Here is a 15,604-nt window from a genome sequence, read left to right as displayed (position 1 = left end):
AGGAACACTTTACCAGAAGAACCTGTACCATCAGGGGCACAGTCATGTGATCACCACTCAGCTGATGTGCTGGGGGGCAAAAAACAAAAACAAAAACAAAAAAAAAACCTATGAAACTTTTCTTTCTTTCTTTCTTTTCTTTTTTTCCGAGACAGGGTTTCTCTTGTGTAGCTTTGCGCCTTTCCTGGAACTCACTTGGTAGACCAGGCTGGCCTCGAACTCACAGAGATCCGCCTGCCTCTGCCTCCCGAGTGCTGGGATTAAAGGCGTGTGCCACCACCGCCCGGCTGAAACCTTTCTCTATATACAAATCTCCTTTCCTTTTTTAAGGATTTATTCTTATTTTATGTATATGAGTGTTTGTCTGCATGTATGTATGTGTATGCAGTGTCCACAAAGGCCAGAAGAGGACATCAGATTCCCTAGAACTGGAGTCACATACGGTTGTGAACTGCCATGAAGGTGCTGGGAACGAAGGATGTGTTCTCTGCAAGAGCAGCACACACATTCCAGTGTCCAAATCTCCATTTGTATACAAAGCATATATCATCTTCAAGATGTACAAGCAAGTTCACAAGTCTGTGTTCTTCCTCCCTATTCCCCTCCCCGCTCCTCTCTCTCATTGGGAAACTCTATGGCTCAAGAATCAAAAGTCACAGTTTCAGGGCTGGGATCTGACCAGTGCTAAGAATGTGCAAGGCCCTAGGTTCTAATACATCACCTCAAAAATAAATGAATGAATGAATAGACAAAGAAAGAATGGAAATCTGCACAGCTTAGCTTGGAAGGATCTAAACATCCCACAAAATTCCTCACCATTCAGTTCCTCTCTGTTGGTTTTCACAGACTCGAGCTGGGACCACAGGCACCTGATTTCTTCTTGGGACTGAGCCTTCAGGTCTTCATAGGATGTCTGAAGAGTCTCTAACTGTGAAGAAGAAAACCGTTCACAGGGAAGCAAAGGAGATGAACAGGCTCTGTACTACTGTTGCTGTCTCTGAAAATGGCACCTCAGGGTTTCACCGCTCACAAGGAAGCAAGAAATACAGAGAGTGAGAGCTCGGATCCTGAACCTACGGTATGGCTCAAAAGGCAGCAAGAGCAACAACCACAACAAAGCCGTGTGAACAGCTTCCACCAAACAAGGCCAAGCTTGCAGACAAAAGCGCTGCCTGCACACACTGTCATCCCAGCTACTAAAGAAAATGAAGCAGAAAAATCGTGTGAGCTCAGCACTTCAGGGCCAGCCTGGTCAACAAAGCAACACTGTTTCAAAAATAAAAATTAAAAATAAGTAAGTCTGTTCACAGTGCAACTTCAACCCGGGCCATGCCCTAGGAACAGCATGCCTACCTACCTATTGACGTGGACTATGGTTGTAAACTTCTAAATCACACAGCCCATGTGTCCACACTGTGAAATCACAGGTACCCACTTAGAGCACGGCAGGGTCGCTCTGAAACTACTCGTGGAACTCCAAGGCAAAGATTTCAATGGGTTCCACTCCATATTTATCTGGAGGCGCTTCAGAAAACAGCATGAACCACATACCTATCCTACACAAAATAAGGAGGTGTCCCCATTTCACATTAATGATACATTTTGATACTAAACATGGGTACAAACCACTGCAGAGTTCACACATCTACACAGCACAATTATTTCCTAATTGTGGAATTAATCTTCAGGTGTTGGGAACAAAGAAGCTGTCACCAGGACCAAGGCCAGAGTGAAGCCCTGGTCCAGGCTGATATGCACCTCCAGTTTCCACACAAAGGCCTCCACCAGCTGATGGCTGCACCCAGCAGGAGCCCGAGTGGCTGGCCACCTCTAGCAGCCTCACCAGCATTTGGACTTGACAATACACCAGAGAAAGAAAGAAAATAATGATTGAGACTACTGTTTGACACCATGTGCTTTGGACCCATGACTCAGAACGTTCCAACTAGATCTGACCTGAAAGCCTCCTTCCCGAGAACTAGCTTTCATAGTTGCAGAAGACGCCACACAAGCTCCCAACGTGGGGAAGCAATCAACAATCCTACCCAGCTGTGACACCTATGAATCACAATGGCCAGCCCCGCAAGGTACTCCTAAAGGTACAATAGTGGTGCTCATACCTTGGCGGTAACCAACAGCTCTCTAATTGAACGAATGTAAGACCATCTCAACAGGAGGGAAAACATGCCTGGTACTAGAAACCTAGTCAACTACCCGGGCTAGTGAGGTCATGGACTCTAGAGGAAAGCCTACCACTACCACCACTTTACAAGGCCGGCGTGATTCCTAACCGTATCCTAAAGACTCATCCGTACATTCCCAGGTGAGTGTCTCCCTCATACCCCATTCAAAGAAGCTGCTCCTTCCCGCAGAGACCATCACAGGAAACCACAACTGGTCCAAACACAGATGACTGATTTGCAGGGTACCCAGCACCAGTAGATACGTCTACAACACAATGCCTACACCTGAGGGAGGCTCCGAGACCACGCAGAAGAGGGGCAGAAAGACCGGAAGGGCCGGGAAGAGCAGGAATCTGCTGTGAACCTGTGTCTCCCAGAAATGACAGGGAAGCTTCCCTTTCAGGGTCTCGTGAATGACTGCCTAAACAAAACCCAACAATGACAACCCTGACAGACATGGAAGGCCACACTACCAGACAAACAACTATAGGCAACTAATGACTAATGAGAGCTTTAGAATTCTGAGACTCTTAATTATTCAATATCACGTTGTCAGCCCCGAAATATAAGCAACGCTAAACAGACTCAGTAGGTCATACTTATATGTGTGTGTGTGTATGTGTATATATATATATATATATATATATATATATATATATATATATATATAAATTTATATTTTTATTTGTATATAAAATATATATAAAATAAAAATATACATAAATATAATTTATATATATAAATATATATAAAATATAGGAGATAGGGTTTCTCTGTGTAGCTTTGTGCCTTTCCTGGAACTCACTCTGTTGACCAGGCTGGCCTTGAACTCACAGAGATCCGCCTGCCTCTGCCTCCTGAGTACTGGGATTAAAGGTATGCGCCACTACCGCCCAGCAATTCTATTTTTTAAAAATGAGTATTATCTGCACATAGTCTGGTTTTTTGCCTTCCTTTCAGGGACATGTGCTCCTGTTCCTGCCCAGGTCAGTTTTTCTCTCTAAGCCAGGATATATACTTCCAATAATCAGTGAGGAGGCCCCAGGCCAGGGCTAAATAGCTGGTCAGGAAGGCTGGGTTGAAGGACGACCTTCATGTGTCCACGGCCCCATGGTCAAATATGGAAAGACAAGGCCTTTGCAGGCTCTGGGTTACAGTAACATGGGCACTGACTGTGAGGCCCTGGAGCACCAGGGGGCCAGACAGGCCTCCTAAAGCCCTTAGGGCTCAACACTTCATCTCCTCAGGTCCGTAAATCTCTGCACAAACTTCAGCTTCTGGCTTATTTTCCCTAATTGCTTGAACTGACAGTTTGAGTCTTGGGTTGGGTAAATGAAAACACTTGAGGCCTGAGTAGGACCTTCCCAAATTCATGTGTGACTTGTAATATTTCTCTAGGGAAAAGAGCTTGAGAAATGTTTTTGGTTATCCTGTTTTTAGAAACTTCTTGCTTACTGTAGTCAGAGAATGTGGCTTTATGTTCCTTGTGTTCAGAATTTTTATCTCAGGAACCTGTGTACAGAGTAATGTATTTTCTGAATTCAAGACTGAACATTATTTCATAGGCCTGGCAGACTCTACGCCTTATGTCTCATTAAGTCCATCCAAATTCAGGACTTAAGTTTCAGTGACATCAAATATTAAGTGGCCTAACTTCAAGCCCTTCTAGAACTTCTCTAATAAACCAAATAGCCAGGGGTAGGAAAATGGCTTGTATATAAAAGGTCAGCTACTCAAGCATGGGAACCTGAGTTCAGGTCCGCAGCATCCATGTAAAAAGTTGGGTGTACTCTCGACTTAGCGCCATCCTCCTTGGAACTCCTGCGCCATGGAGCACAGTGGAGGAAGAAGAGAATGCGCAGGCTGAAGCGCAAGAGAAGGAAGATGAGGGAGAGAGAGGTCCAAGTGAACCAGCTCATGCACCCACGGAGGCTGAAGGAGCAGAAGCAAGGGATGCTGAAGGCCAGGGCTCTGGCACAAGTTGCTGGACTGTGGGCTGCTGTCCGTATAAGTCTCAATGGACCTGGAACGTCACCATCTGCCTGCACAGACCACCTGAGAGCTGACTGCCTTTATTACAACCAAAACAGTCCCGCTGGCCCTCTGCCCTGGACCTATGGCATTCTGGACTAGTTCTCTTCTCACTTGTGGCCAAGTGTAATTCGTGTAAAATAAATCATCTTTCTCACTGTCTCAGCTGAAGAATCAAAAAAAAAAGAGCCGAGTGTAATACAAGTATTTGTGGCAGACCAGCCGCCACTTTTATGACCCAGGGCACTCTTGAGTAGAGAGAAGTGAGAAATATTAGCTAAAAGGAGTTACCTAGACGACGAGAGGACAGACAGAAAACACAGGACAGCCTCGGGAGGGCCTGGGTCTCAACCCACCAGCCCTCAACTTTATTCCAAAGGGCTTTTTATGGCAATGCCAAGGGGAGGAGCAAAGGACCTCCCCCTTGCTGGGTACAGCCAAGTGTAGACCCTTCCAAACACCTGCACTCAGCCTGTGGTCCAATCATCCTCTTTATGCAGTCCTGCTGGGCAAAGTCACCAGGAAACCCAGATGGGCTCCAACAAGTACTGTGTCACCAGTGCCGGGGTAACAGAGGCAGGAAGACTCTAACGGTTTGCCAGCCAGCCAGTTTAGCCAATCAGTGAGCTCAAGGGTCAGTGAGAGATCCTGTCTCAGAAAGTAAGATAGAGTGCAATGGAGACACCTGACATCAACCTCTGTGCACACGTGAATAGCCACACGTACCCATGTTTGCACCTACAAACGCCCAAACACACGTACCCCATGCCCACATACAATCAAACAACCAAGAAGAAGTTACGTTTTTGCCTACCTCCAACTCTTTTTCTTTTTCCTTCTCTCTGAATTTCGACTCGAGGTCTTGTAAATACTGGCAATGCTCTGACTGCAGGTCCTCCTGTAACTTCTTGACAGCTGCCTGGTGCTGAGTCTCCAGGTTCTTCAGGGAAACTAGAAAGCAGCATAGAGGTCACCTAGCTTATTATGACAAGACGATGCTTCCTTCTTCAGCAGCAGTTCTGATCAGCATTTCAAACCCACAGTTCACACACTACTGTGCCCACCACATTCCATCCTGGACACCCCAGAAGGTCTGAACAGGGGGGTACAGCGATGGTACAACAGAGGCAAAGCTGAGCAGGCTCCATCCGCACACCACCGCAGGAACCAGCTTGTTCTTCCCATGGAGGGACGGGAGATGCACACAGGCCCAGACAAGAAGATACCATCTCAACTCACAAGAATCACTATGTTACATAACATCTGGAGTATCAAAAGTGAGCAGCTACCATTCTACTGCTTCAGTAATAACTTAGTGATTGAATATGTAAGAGGGATCTATGAAACAGAGGCTGGGCAGTGGCTAGCAGCCGTAACACCTCCTGGGTACTCGCGACATCACATGTCCTCAGCAGCTTGCACTGGAAAGCAAGGGTGGGAAAGGCAAGTCCCATCGCAAGGGTGTTCACTCTAGCATCACAGCAGACACTCAGCCCCGCAGACATGCTCGCTGTAATCAGGGGCTCACCTTCAGCCTCTTGTTTGGCTTGAAAAATCTTCTCCAACTCAGCCCTCTGTTGCGATAATTCTTTCTGAAACTGGTTTTGCAAACTCTCCATTTCCGACTGGTGCTTTGCAGACAATTCTTTGCGGAGATTTTCCAAACATAACTCCCTTTCAGATTCCCAATCTTGCTTCAGAGTCTAATTTAAAAGAAAAAGTAGATTGTGGTACAACCAATCTCTGAATGTTAACTATCTCATAAAATCACACTCAAAGGTTCCCAAAGCGGCCAATGGCAACTATACCTCCCCACCGCCACCACCCCACCCCACCCCACCCCCGCTGCCCCCAGATATAAGTCCATGAGGAGGGGAAGGGGTCCAGAACACTATGTAAAAGGAATCAGCACAGACAGAAAAATAAGCCTGCTAAAAAACACAGTTAACAAAGAATTCACTTTCTACCAGCACATTCCAATTCCCCTGGACTGATTTTATCTGCATCAAGGTGAGAGGCAGTTAAGTGGAATGTAAAAGTAAAATAGTGTACACATGAACTGTATTTCCAATCAACTACACACCTCTATCATCTGGACGTTTTTCTCCATTTCTGAACGTAACTTCTCCTTCAGCTCAGCTGCAAGACAAACGTAACAAGTTGCTCAGACCACAGAGTCTCAACCTTCTCCATGACCTTATCTCCCAGGAGACATGGGGATCTAGTACCTGCTATTTACTCATGTTGCACACTGGACAACAAGACGTCCAGATGATAGTTTATGTAAGAAATGTATTCACGGGCTGGAGAGATGGCTCAGAGGTTAAGAGCACTGACTGCTCTTCCAGAAGTTCTGAGTTCAATTCCCAGCAACCACATAGTGGCTCACAACCATCTGTAATGATATCTGGTGCCCTCTTCTGGTCTGCAGTCATACATGCTGTATACATAATAAATAAATCTTAAAAAAAAAAATGTATTCACATCAAAATAAAGAATATTGAAATTCCCAGTCACTCAGGTTCTCCTGCGAGTACAGCTGAAGATCAGCTTCTGGGGTCCCATCACTGACACCTCCAAACCCATGCCAACCGCCCAACAAGAGAACTGCGGGGTGTTTTAGTTCATGTGCCCACTGTGCCAGGGTCAAAGTAAGGAACTGGATATTAAGACATGAGAAACTGTCCTATGATCCAACAGCTCCCAACTCAAGCAGGAGAAGCACAGCCGACAGGTTCCAGCAGAGCCTCAGGAGCTGATGAGGCTCCCAGGGAGAGCCAGATGTAAAGACCAGGGAGGGTAGGACCGAGAAGCAGAGCAGGGACAGGAGGCATGGGACGGGACAAGGTGGCAGTAGACAACTCTAAGGGTGAGTGAAGGGCTGGGATCCATCCTCCGAGAGCAAGGTGCTACACCCCAGAGCACCACTGAGTCCTCTGTTTTCCTCCCCTAAGGACAGCAGGCCTAACCAGGGGACCACAGAGAAGAGCGGCCTCTGCAACTGGAATGAAAAGCACGAAAGATCTTATATTGAAAGAGAGAAGAAAACCCAAACATGCATTCATTTTGTTCCAAAGTGTCTAAAGAAACATAGAAGGCATAGGGAAGAGAAAACTGGTCCTTCACGCTGAGGGGAGGGTCAGGGAGGGCAGGCTTTCTCCAGCAGAGCCACAGCTAGAAATGATGCTTCTGTTTGTCACAAGGAAGATGGAGCAGCAAGCAGAAAAGTCAGCTCACCCAGGAGGCAGTAAGCCCTCTTTCCAAGTAATGAATGCTCTCAACTTCCGCTATGGAGATGTCTACAGAACTTAGCAGGTACACCAAAGGTTACCAGACCGTGCCGCTTACACACACAGACTGTGACATGGGATTAATTCTCAATAAATCTGGTATTTTTTTTTTTTAAATGTGGGGCTAAAGAGAAAGCTTAACAGTTAAGACCATTGGCTGCTCTTCCAGAGGACCTGGGTTCAACTCCCAGGACACACATGGTAGCTCAGAACCACCTCTAATTCCAATTCCAGAGGAACAATTGCTGACCTCTTCTGACCTCCACAGGCACCAGGCATACATGTGGTTCACAGACATACATGCAGGCAAAACACTCATACACACAAAATATAATTAACTAACTAAAAGGAAAAAGTCCACTGCGGGCTGGCCTATGGGCAGTAGACAGCAGACTAAGACAGCAGTGTATTTGACCCAGCATGCAGACCTGCAACATCATCACATCTAAGGCGAATAGCCATGCCAAACCCAAGCACTGCCCAGCCAGCAACACAGACCCAGTCAGGTTTCCTTGTGCTCAAAGGGGGCCTGGGTCCCAACACTATCAAGGAGTGGCCGACACAGAGGAACCGGTGGATGGCTCACCTCCCTCCCGAGCGATAAAAACAGGGGCATGAACTTAAGTAAAAGTGATTTGGAAATTCAGCAGGCTGCTTCACGTGTGTGTGTGTGTGTGTGTGTGTGTGTGTGTGTGTGTGTGTGTGTGTGTGTGTGTGTTGGGGGCGGGGTCGTCTGGAAAGATGACTCATCTGGTAAAGGCTAGACTACAACCAGAAAAACCAAGAGAGTGGGGCCCCATGGTCCGCCCTGTCCTTGCGCAGTACCTGTCTCCTGCCCGCAGCGGAGTACCACTGCTTCCTTCTCCCGGGCATGCTGCTCTCGCATCAGCTCCAGTTCACACTGCTGCCTGCTCTGCAGCAGCGCCAGCTCCTGTGCCCGCCGGCCGTTGAGCATCTCCCGCAGCTCCTTCAGGGCCGTCTCCTTCTCCTTCTGCAGGTTGGCCTGCGTCAGCTCTAGCTGTGCTGTGTGCATGTTATTCAGGCTCAGGCGCAGAGCTTCGAGCTCAAGGTTGTGGGCTGTCGTCTGCAGGCAGAGAGGAACCAGGCCTGATGAGATCCAGGTCAGAAACCAGGGAGGTTAAGGGCCACACCAAGCAGAAATTGCAAGAAAAAAAAACAAAAAAAAGACAAAGAAGAAAAGGGAGCATGTAACACAAGAAGGATGCCATCCCATCTCCGTGCTAAAACACTATGACTGACAGCAAGCCCAGAAAATGCATCTCTCCCACATCACAGCCGGGACAGACTCCCAGCCCCCGGGGTCTACACATGACCCTCCATTTGCTGGGGAAATGGACTCAGAAAGACAACGTGGAAATAACAAAACAAGGAGACAGCTAGCCACAGCCCCACCTGTCTAGTCTGGAAAAAAAGTCTCTCCCACCTGCGACCATGCCCAGCAACCAGGACCCACTGTGCCCTGTTAAGAACAGCAGAACACAGGCTACGACCCTGTGAAGGCTGAGGGCCAGAGGCAAGCGGAGCAGATCACCTGGGGTGGCTGGGGCTGCAGCTCCTGCTGCTGCTCCTGCTGCTGTAGCTGCTGTGCCTGCAGGTCAGTCTCATCCAGTTCACAGTCTTCTTGTTCCTAGAGAAGCAAAGCAAAAAATGTAGCCTAGAGAATTCACACAAGAAAGCAGTTATCTAAGAAATGATTAATAATACACCAGAGAACTGAAAAAAGACAGTACATAAATAATCACAGCAGCATTATTCATGACAGATGAAGTATAGAAACAGCCTGTGATACATGAATACACCAACAAAATAGCCTACAGTTGTCTCTAGGCATCTTCAGGAATGGGCAAAACAGTTCAGTATTGTCACGTGACGTACCTATATCCTCCAAAAGACAAATCTTTTCCAGGTGCCTCTCTAGGTTACTTGTGACACCTAACAATATCAGGGCTATGTAAACAGTTTTGTTGTGTTGTTTGGAAAAGAAAAAAAAATGTGCACCCATTCAATACAAATGCAATTTTTCCCAATATTTCAATCTACATTTGGTTGAATCTGTTGATATGGAAAGCTGATTTTACTACAATAAAATATTACAGAGCTACAGAGAAATGAGTATTTATATCTAGTATTACTCTCTGTGATGGAAGCCAGATCACCATTAAAAATGACCACAGGGGATGCTGGGCGGTGGTGGCACACGCCTTTAATCCTAGCACTCCACTCTGGAGGCAGAGGCAGGTGGATCTCTGTAAGTTCGAGGTTAGCCTGGTCTCCAAAGCGAGTTCCAGGAAAGGTTCAAATCTACACAGAGAAACCCTGTCTCGAAAAACAAAAAACAAACAAACAAACAAAAAATGGAGCGCATCATATTAAATATTATGTGAAATAAATCAGACCCAGAAGGAAAAATATGCATGTTTTCTATATGGACTTTATATTAAACTTTAAAAGTACAGGAGAAGGAAGGAGGAAAAGAAGAAGGATAGAAAAACTCTTCAGTAGCCAGATTCAACAACAGACTATGTATCTGGAAACACAGTTTAGAAGCTCCAAGCATTCCAGCAGCAACAATCAAGAATGGTGCATCCAGCCAGGCATGGTGGCGCATGCCTTTAATCCCAGCACTCGGGAGGCAGAGGCAGGCAGATCTCAGTGAGTTTGAGGCCAGCCTGGTCTACAGAGCGAGTTCTAAGACATCGGGGGCTACACAAGGAAACCTGTCTCAAAAAGAAAGAAGAAGAAGAAGAGGAGGAAGAAGAAGGAAGAAGGAAGAAGGAAGGAAGGGGGAGAGAGAGAGAGAGAGAGAGAGAGAGAAGCAAAGAAGAATGGCTCATCCATAGTCTATGAAACTCAAAACCTAGACAGAGTTAAAGGGATCATGAAAAGACAGGGGAAACAAACACCACCATGTGCATGGCACCAAAGACGAAAGGCTTCAAGGAACCACGGCACGGAACTACAACAGGCAGCAAATACCGGCAATCCCAGAGTAGGAAACGCCAACCTGCAGTCTAATAACATACCTGTAACTGCCTTCCAGGAACACAGGGAAATAAAAGCAGCATGTTTAAGGGGAAGGCGGCGGGGGGGGGGGGGGGGGGGGGGGGGGGGGGGGGGGGGGGCGGGCTGGTATGACAGGCACAAGAGCACTGTTTTTGTTTTGTTTTGTTTGTACCTCAGGTTTGATCCCCAGCATTCACATAGTGGCTCACGACTACCTACCTATAACTCCAGTTTCAGGGGATGAGATGCCCTCTTCTGGTCTCCAAGGGCACTGCATACATGTGGCAAACAGACATTCCAAGCAAAAACACCCATGACACACAAAATGATAAAATAAAATCTCTTTAAATAGTAGCAGATGGGTGTAGAGTTAAGTACCCACAGTCCCTGAAAAGATACACACTTCCAGGAATGCTCTTGACAGAAACGCTGGCTGAACTTAATCATGAGGACAGATCCAAACTGACATTTCATAGGCATTCTCCAAAATAACCTGCTGGCGCTCCTTGTCTCATGAGACTAGATTACCACAGATGGGAAGAGACCAGGGAGTCAATACAAGAACGCCAAACAGTTCTGGACAGAAAAAGGAGTTAGGAAGACAGAGGGCAGACTTGAGCACAGTTCCTTCGTTAGCTCACAGCATTCTTTCAGCACTACTAACACAACTTGTTAACTTGTTGTTGCTGTTGGCTTGGGTTGAGACGGTGGCGTCTTAATTATGTGTCTCAGCCTGGCCTTAAACGCAACTGCTACTGAGTATCCTGTGCTTAGATGGGGGGGGGGGGTTGTTTTTCTTTATTGGGTTGTGGTGTTTTGTTTTGAGATAGGGGCTCTTTCTTATGTAGCTCTGACTATTCTGGAACTCGCTATGTAGATCAGGCTGGCCTCGAATTTACAGAGATCCACCTGTCTCTGCCTCCTAAGTGATGGAATTAAAGGAGTATGCTATGTTTTTTAAGTTTCTCTGTTTAAAGGGTTTTTGTTTTGTTTTGTTTTTAATTTTTAGATTTCTTTATTTTATGTTGCAAACATTTTCCCTACATGTATGTACATAAACCACGTATGTGTCTGGTGCCTGTGAAGATTAGAAAAGGGTGCCATATCCCTTGGAACTTGACTTAAGGATGGTTGTGAGCCACCACATAGGTGCTAGGATCCTGTGTCCTCTACAAGAGCAGCAAGTACTCCAAACCACTAAGTGATCTCTCCAGCCCTGATTTAAACATTTTAACAACTAGAAAATGTTAGCTATACATTGGGAGCTTCTTCTCCAAGAGCCCGAACAGGAGACACACAAAACAGTAGTTCCACAGGTAGTAAGTAATCAGGAGCCAGTCAACACAGCTTCTAGTTTCTCCACCATTGAGAAAGGCTAGGGAAAAACTACAATGAATGGCAGCTAATAGCCAAGCCAGGCCCACAGAACACACAATGCAGAGAAGGTAACCCAGGCACAAGCAGGAACCCCTAGAGAGCTCCCGCTTGCCAGAGCACGAGGGTACACCAAAGTTCTTACAGCGCTCAAAAGAAATAAAGTTCCAAATCTGTAGGTAGAGCACACATCTGATATGCTGGCAATGATCAAATACGGCAGTCAAAACATATTGTTACTCGATTAAGAGAAAGTTGAGCTTACTAGCCTGAGCAGCACATATCGGGGACCCTCAAGATTTCAAGGCCTCGTTTACAATCTGCTCAGGAGTTCCAAGGAAAGCCCACCTCGGAGTAGTCTGGAGGTCGACAGGGATGAAGGAGTCACGGGGTGTGCCCCCCACAACTCAGAGACCTAAGCAGCCAGAGGCCAGCTCCTTCGGCCACACCCCATCTCTGCCACACCCCTCCCTTTCTCCTCACCCTACCTTCAGGAAGTTAGTAAAGTAGAAAGACAACGGGTGTTGCATCCAAAAGTAGGTAAAGGAATGTCACACGCAGAGAACTCACACAAAACCACACCACACACACACAAACGACTGTCCCCTGTAAAGGTCCCTTAGCAAAGCACCAAACTGACACTTGTCTTTAAACGGTTGTCCAAAACTCTTCAAAATCATATTAAAGGTGAGTCACTGGGCTGTGAGTTAAAGCCACTGTTGGGTAAAGCCACTGCCGTACGAACCAAGCCACTTACATTCAATCCCCCAAACTCAGAGAGGCGGAAGGAGAGGACCTACTCCACGAGGTCATTCTCACGCACGGCAGCACGGCATGGGTGTCCGTACACACACCATAATCAATAAAGTAAACTTTAAAGATAAGCCATTCATTTACGTTATCATCTTTTATGAACAACAATACCTCTTTTAGTTCACTTTAGGCCACTTTTCGTAAATTAACTACAGCGATAACTACGAGATGGACAACACATTAACATAACGAGAAGTAAATCTACCTGAGCTGCAAAGGCCCCTCTGGCCCCCTCCAGGGCGTTGCTGCATGACCTGCTCCCACAAGCAGCCCCTCCGTCGGGGAGCTCACTGTCTGGAGTGGCTACCGGACCCTCCTCCTGGACAGGCGCATTGACAGCCGGACCCTTCCTCTTCGCCGTCTTTTTCTTCGAATTCGGACCGTCACCTTTTGTTTTTCTCTGTCGGAAGCTAGCAAGCTGCGGAAAAATTTAGAGAAGTAGTAGAAACAGAGGTAGACGAGAAAAAAGTAACAAAGCCACAGAGTCAGCACGCTCGTGGGGAGCATGGGGTCTGAGCTAGCTCAGTCCACTCAGCCACACGAGGCCAAGGGACCGCTTTCCCAGAAAACACTGCCTTCATTGACATCTATGACCTTGGCATTAAGCTCCAAATTATACTGAGTCCACTAATGACTATTAATTATGCCTAGATGCAGACAAAAGAAAAAAATATGGCTGGTTAGGAGAATAGCTGCTCTAATACTTGGCAGTTTATAGAAAATTTAAAAGTGCATCCATTTAATACACTGAGAGCTTAATTAAGGCATATGTAAACCTTCAAACTATTACATAAAGCTCCCTCCTGCCCCCATTCCCTCTTTGCCCCCATTCTTCTCTAATCGAAGAAATGTATCGCCCAGCCAAAACTTCCTTGCCATAGATTCTGAGACAAGGTACAGAAATAGCAAAAACTTAATCAAGCCAGGTCACTCTAGCATCTTCCTTTATGGAATCAGATGTTCTATTTTTCATGACACAGCTCAGCAAAGCACTAGGGACCATCAGGGAATGTTGCCTGCCAGTCAGAGGCACAGCCTCGCTTCTTTCAGTGTCTCAAATACAAGATTTTCGACTGCATTCACACACCATCTCCCACTCAAACCCCACTCAAAAAGCAAGCACCAAAGCTTGAGCTTTTTCACAGGGGAACACCTAAGTCCCTCAAGAAACAGCCATGACCATACAAGCAAATGTGCCCCGTCAATGAACACGGAAACACATGATTTCATCAGCAGAGAAAATAAACAAGGCCATTTATCTGTGTGAAAAGAAATCTGAAGGACCACACAGCCTACAGTACCAACTCTGTTCTCATCCATTGCCTTCTTCCATCAAATGCAACTATCTGTTACAAAGCTCTCCTCTGCAGCACAGACCTGCTCTCTGGCTATGGTCATTGAACGGTGGCCTCTTGGTTCTTCTCCTCGGTCTCCCTCTCCCTGAAGTCCATCTACTGGTGTTCACAAACCACTCAAGCGCAGACACCAGTTCCCCAAGTTGAAATGCTGAACTCGGTACTCCCTCATTTCTCACGCGTCTGGCTTATAAAAAGAAGAGGGGATCTCTACATCCCTCTTCGCACCTACCGCCTATCAAAGGGGAAAAGACCACTATGTCTTTCTGGCTGTCACCTGCTGACACTGCTGTACTATCATTTCCACTGTGTATGTATTTTGTATGTTAGCGCGCGCGGGGGGGGGGGGGGGGGCAGGTTGATTCAAATGAAGGATTGCTCCTACTAGGTAACTAGGCTAATCCACAAAATCAACACAGCCGTTTCATGGTGGTTATACCTAGTCCTAGGCTGACAAAATGGGGAACTATCCTCTGGTGCCACAGCCATGGCTGGTGCCAGGGATCTACTTCCAAAACGTTCGCACCTTCTCTTCCTCTAGGAACCCATCACTTTTCAAACAACTATCTTAACGGCCACAAATACCCCCAGGATAGAGTATCAAACAAAATCGAAATCTGGAGCAGAGGGAGATTAAAAAAGAGCACCATCAGAAGTATCGCAGCTGCACGGCCCTGCCAGAGAGCGAACAACCAAACACAGAGCCAGAGCACCACACGGGAGCAGAAGCTCGTGGTTCCCGGGAAAACGAAGTCTGAAGGCAGTTTTTAAAAAGCCTTGGACAGGTCCACCCCGGCCACCGGAAGCACAACAACCAGGAATGCTAGGCGATCAGGACACGCCCACAGCGCTCGGCCCGCCTACGAGGCACGTGCGTCTCAGACGCTGATTGGCCGGGGCTGCAGCGGGGCGGGGCGAGGCCGAGGGCGGTGGATTCAAGATGGCGGCGGCTAGGAAGTGAATTCCGGAGAAGCGGCGGGAAGGGCGAGCGCTCGCTCGGCAGCTTCCACCGCTCCGCCACCACCGCTTCGGTCAAGCGGCAGTGTGAGCACCGGAACCCCCATAGGATTTCCCTCCACGGCAAAAGCGGAGAGGAGGACGCTACCTTGGCTCTCCCAGCTTCCACTTTCCTGCGGCGCTGCTCCTGTTCGTCTTCTTCCATCTCCAACCGGGGCTCCTCGAGAGTGGCTCGGAGGGGGGCAGGACCGCCGCGAACCCTCCTGTCGCTCTATTTACACTCCCTCCCTTCACCCACTCGCGTCCCCACCCCCCACGCACGCAACTGTCAGCACCGCCCCGCGGCACCGCCAATCCGGAGCCGTGCGCGGACTTGCGCACGCGCGCTCCCGTGCCGCCGCGGGGGCGGGGCGCCCTCTCTCCGGCCTCCCATTGGTGCATTGACGCTCCCCACCCTTTGCAGCAACACCAATAAGCGGGAGGCAGTGTGCCCGGGACTCGCGGCTGTTCGTCAACCGTCCGGCGGGAAGGTTCGCGCAAACCGTTTCCCGGCGGCGGCGGCACTGCCTAGCGCCCC

The 15,604-nt window shown here is 47.8% G+C and overlaps 1 protein-coding gene across 30 annotated transcripts in view; it reads right to left on the bottom strand.

Moving 5' to 3' along the window:
- Pcnt (pericentrin) overlaps positions 1–15,406 on the bottom strand; it is a 103,921-nt gene extending 88,515 nt beyond the window's left edge. For 18 of the 30 annotated variants that reach the window (XM_042266013.2, XM_015986204.3, XM_042266018.2 and 15 more), the window contains exons 1-8: positions 15,176–15,375; positions 12,921–13,133; positions 9,057–9,152; positions 8,330–8,588; positions 6,298–6,353; positions 5,743–5,917; positions 5,029–5,165; positions 817–928 (exon numbers count right to left, since the gene is read on the bottom strand). In XM_042266013.2, coding sequence (XP_042121947.2) covers positions 817–928; positions 5,029–5,165; positions 5,743–5,917; positions 6,298–6,353; positions 8,330–8,588; positions 9,057–9,152; positions 12,921–13,133; positions 15,176–15,232 — 1,105 coding nt within the window. In that variant the 5' untranslated portion in view covers positions 15,233–15,375. Of the gene's footprint in view, positions 1–816; positions 929–5,028; positions 5,166–5,742; positions 5,918–6,297; positions 6,354–8,329; positions 8,589–9,056; positions 9,153–12,920; positions 13,134–14,717; positions 14,920–15,175 lie in introns of those variants that run through there. The other 12 variants (XM_076558589.1, XM_076558602.1, XM_042266015.2 and 9 more) reach the window with 10 other exon arrangements.
- Between the last annotated feature and the right edge of the window lie 198 nt (positions 15,407–15,604).

This window comes from Peromyscus maniculatus, chromosome 21 (assembly GCF_049852395.1).
Source record: "Peromyscus maniculatus bairdii isolate BWxNUB_F1_BW_parent chromosome 21, HU_Pman_BW_mat_3.1, whole genome shotgun sequence".
Classification (NCBI taxonomy): domain Eukaryota; kingdom Metazoa; phylum Chordata; class Mammalia; order Rodentia; family Cricetidae; genus Peromyscus; species Peromyscus maniculatus.
The sequence above is the reverse complement of the archived record's forward strand: the minus strand, read 5'-3'. Positions and strand labels throughout refer to the sequence as shown.